Here is a 2,224-nt window from a genome sequence, read left to right on the forward strand (position 1 = left end):
TCTAACCTTATCTTTAATTCCAGAGCTGTTAGATAAATAGTCAGAGTTCAATAATAAGGATATTTTGGCTGCCAATTATATAAGATACAGAAAAAATTGTTGTCTCAATGTGATTTCTTTCAGAAGCTGCTAGATCGGTTTGACTATGATGATGAACCGGAAGCAGTGGAAGATTCAAAGAAAGAAGATTCAGGTCCTTCTCCTTCAGTTTCTCAGCCAGCTTTGTAAGTTTTGTGTCATAATAAAATTAACAAATCTTTGTTCTAAAAAAATCTTTAGGTTAGAAAACGGATTAAAATTCCAACTTACCTGAGTACTCAACTGTTCTAGTCCAAAGTTAAGACATTGTTAACAACTTCTGTTGGGCTTTTTTTTTTGGTCTTTTTACTTTGGTGAACTGGTGTAGGTTTGGCATGTTGCATCATTGACTGAGGAAAGTGTTCTGTAGAGAAAAACATGGTTTTCCTTTCAAAATGAGCTCCATGTTTTTCTTGCACAAGTGAGTGTGTCAGGGCATTTTTCGTAATCAACTGGATTGCTTTGCTGGCTGGGGAAGAGGTGCTATTCCAAATATTGTGGTAGTTTTAACTATTTTAAAAAATTAAAATTGCCCTTGCAGCTTTAGATTTTCAAACATTAGGTACCCACACAAACTAACTCAGACTCCTATTCCCGTTGATATGCATTATGATAAAGTCTTAAATTACATTACCACATACTAGTTTTTTCCACAGGACCTCTCTCTCATTCAGTGCACAGGCTGGATGGTGCTCAATACCTGGGTTAGTCAATATTTCTTTTTTCCCTGCTTCAGTATGTGGCCCCATGTCTTACTTTCTGTATATGCCATCCAAACCCTGCTCTCAAAAACAGAATTACTAACTTTGTCATTAGCTTTCTTACTGTGTTTATCACCTTGAGCACTTTAATGTTCCACAAGTATGCGTTAACTAAAATGCCTTTTAAGTAAATTGGTAGTATTTTCCCTATAATACGGATGGAACTCTGGAGTACAGACAGATGAGATAGGTCAAACATACACTGCTTGTATAAGCCCAACTAGAGATCATTGGACTAGGCTTCTCAGCATGGTTATGTACTCTTTATAGCAATTCAAATCCTCTGTCCTTATTACATTATAGCTGTGTGAGATGCTTCTGAAGATTGGATTCCAGTAGTCTCATTTTGGGCACTCAAAGTCAGTAATACTCTATATGAAAAACTGATCATGTAAGAATTGTATGGCACCTGTGTCTTAAAATACTGCAAAGTTCCATTGCACATCACTGTGAAATTCCTTTATCTTCCTGAAATCCTGTTCAGTTTCTTACACAAACTGCATCCCATAAACAGGTCCTAATAACTCCACAGACTCATTAATTCCCTGAGCACTGTCCATTCTGTGTGTTGAATCAGGAAGTGAATGGCATTACTGTAATCCTTGTGTGATACACATATCCCTTTCTCCTCTGCCCTACAATTCCTTCCAAACTAAAGGGTTTTTTTCCAGCAAAAGTATGGCAAATTTATTTTCCTTGAGGAAAAGGCTTACTTCTTTTGTTCCCCAAAGAGGAACTGCAAAGGAAGAAAGTTAGCCTAAGGCAACCTTTGTGAAAAATTCCATAGACTGAGATCTTTTGCAAGATCATTAAGTATGGGGGGAAGAGAGGCTTAAACCTTTATGTAGCATTTCTTTAAATGTTAAAGGACTACTCTTACAGTGGAGAAAAGATAAGGAAGCTGCTCTTTCTCCTTTTTTTGTTTTCACTTTTTAGAGAGGAAGTAGGATCATAACAAAGATAACTTTTCTGTCTAAATTTGAAGCAAGAATGTGTAAATATAAAAAGAAATAGGTAAAATAAAGGCAAAAAATCTGTGTATCTACTGACTTGTCTGACCAAAATATTACTGGTTTTAGTGGATTTCCAGGAGAAGGTATACAACAGCCAGTATTTCCTCAACTCCCAAATATGGATCCTTTTCAGCAGCGAATGATGGGGATACAGCAGGATCCAATGCGTCACCAGGTAACTTCAGGGTTTTCCCTTGTCCCTCTGTTGTGCTCTGTTTTCTATCTTTTGTTTTTTTGGTGCAGAAGTAAGGAAGTGGTGTTCCTGTTAGTGAAGACTGAATATGGCATAGCCCCCCAACTTTCCCAAGAAACATTTTTGTTCTCTGAGTCAAGCTTTGAAGAACCCAGCCAGCATGGGTTCATGAAAGGCAG

General features: G+C 37.3%; 1 protein-coding gene across 1 annotated transcript in view; it reads left to right on the forward strand.

Annotated features, from left to right (window-relative positions):
* The window catches only part of LOC104616723 (splicing factor, arginine/serine-rich 15-like), a gene marked incomplete at its 3' end in the record, with an annotated part of 9,872 nt that extends 7,845 nt beyond the window's left edge, over window positions 1-2,027 (forward strand). Inside the window, exons 7-8 of the mRNA XM_010281827.1 lie at window positions 127-224; window positions 1,919-2,027. Coding sequence (XP_010280129.1) covers window positions 127-224; window positions 1,919-2,027 — 207 coding nt within the window. The remainder of the gene's footprint in view (window positions 1-126; window positions 225-1,918) is intronic.
* Between the last annotated feature and the right edge of the window lie 197 nt (window positions 2,028-2,224).

This window comes from Phaethon lepturus, unplaced genomic scaffold (assembly GCF_000687285.1).
Source record: "Phaethon lepturus isolate BGI_N335 unplaced genomic scaffold, ASM68728v1 scaffold52700, whole genome shotgun sequence".
In the NCBI taxonomy this organism is placed as follows: Eukaryota; Metazoa; Chordata; class Aves; order Phaethontiformes; family Phaethontidae; genus Phaethon; species Phaethon lepturus.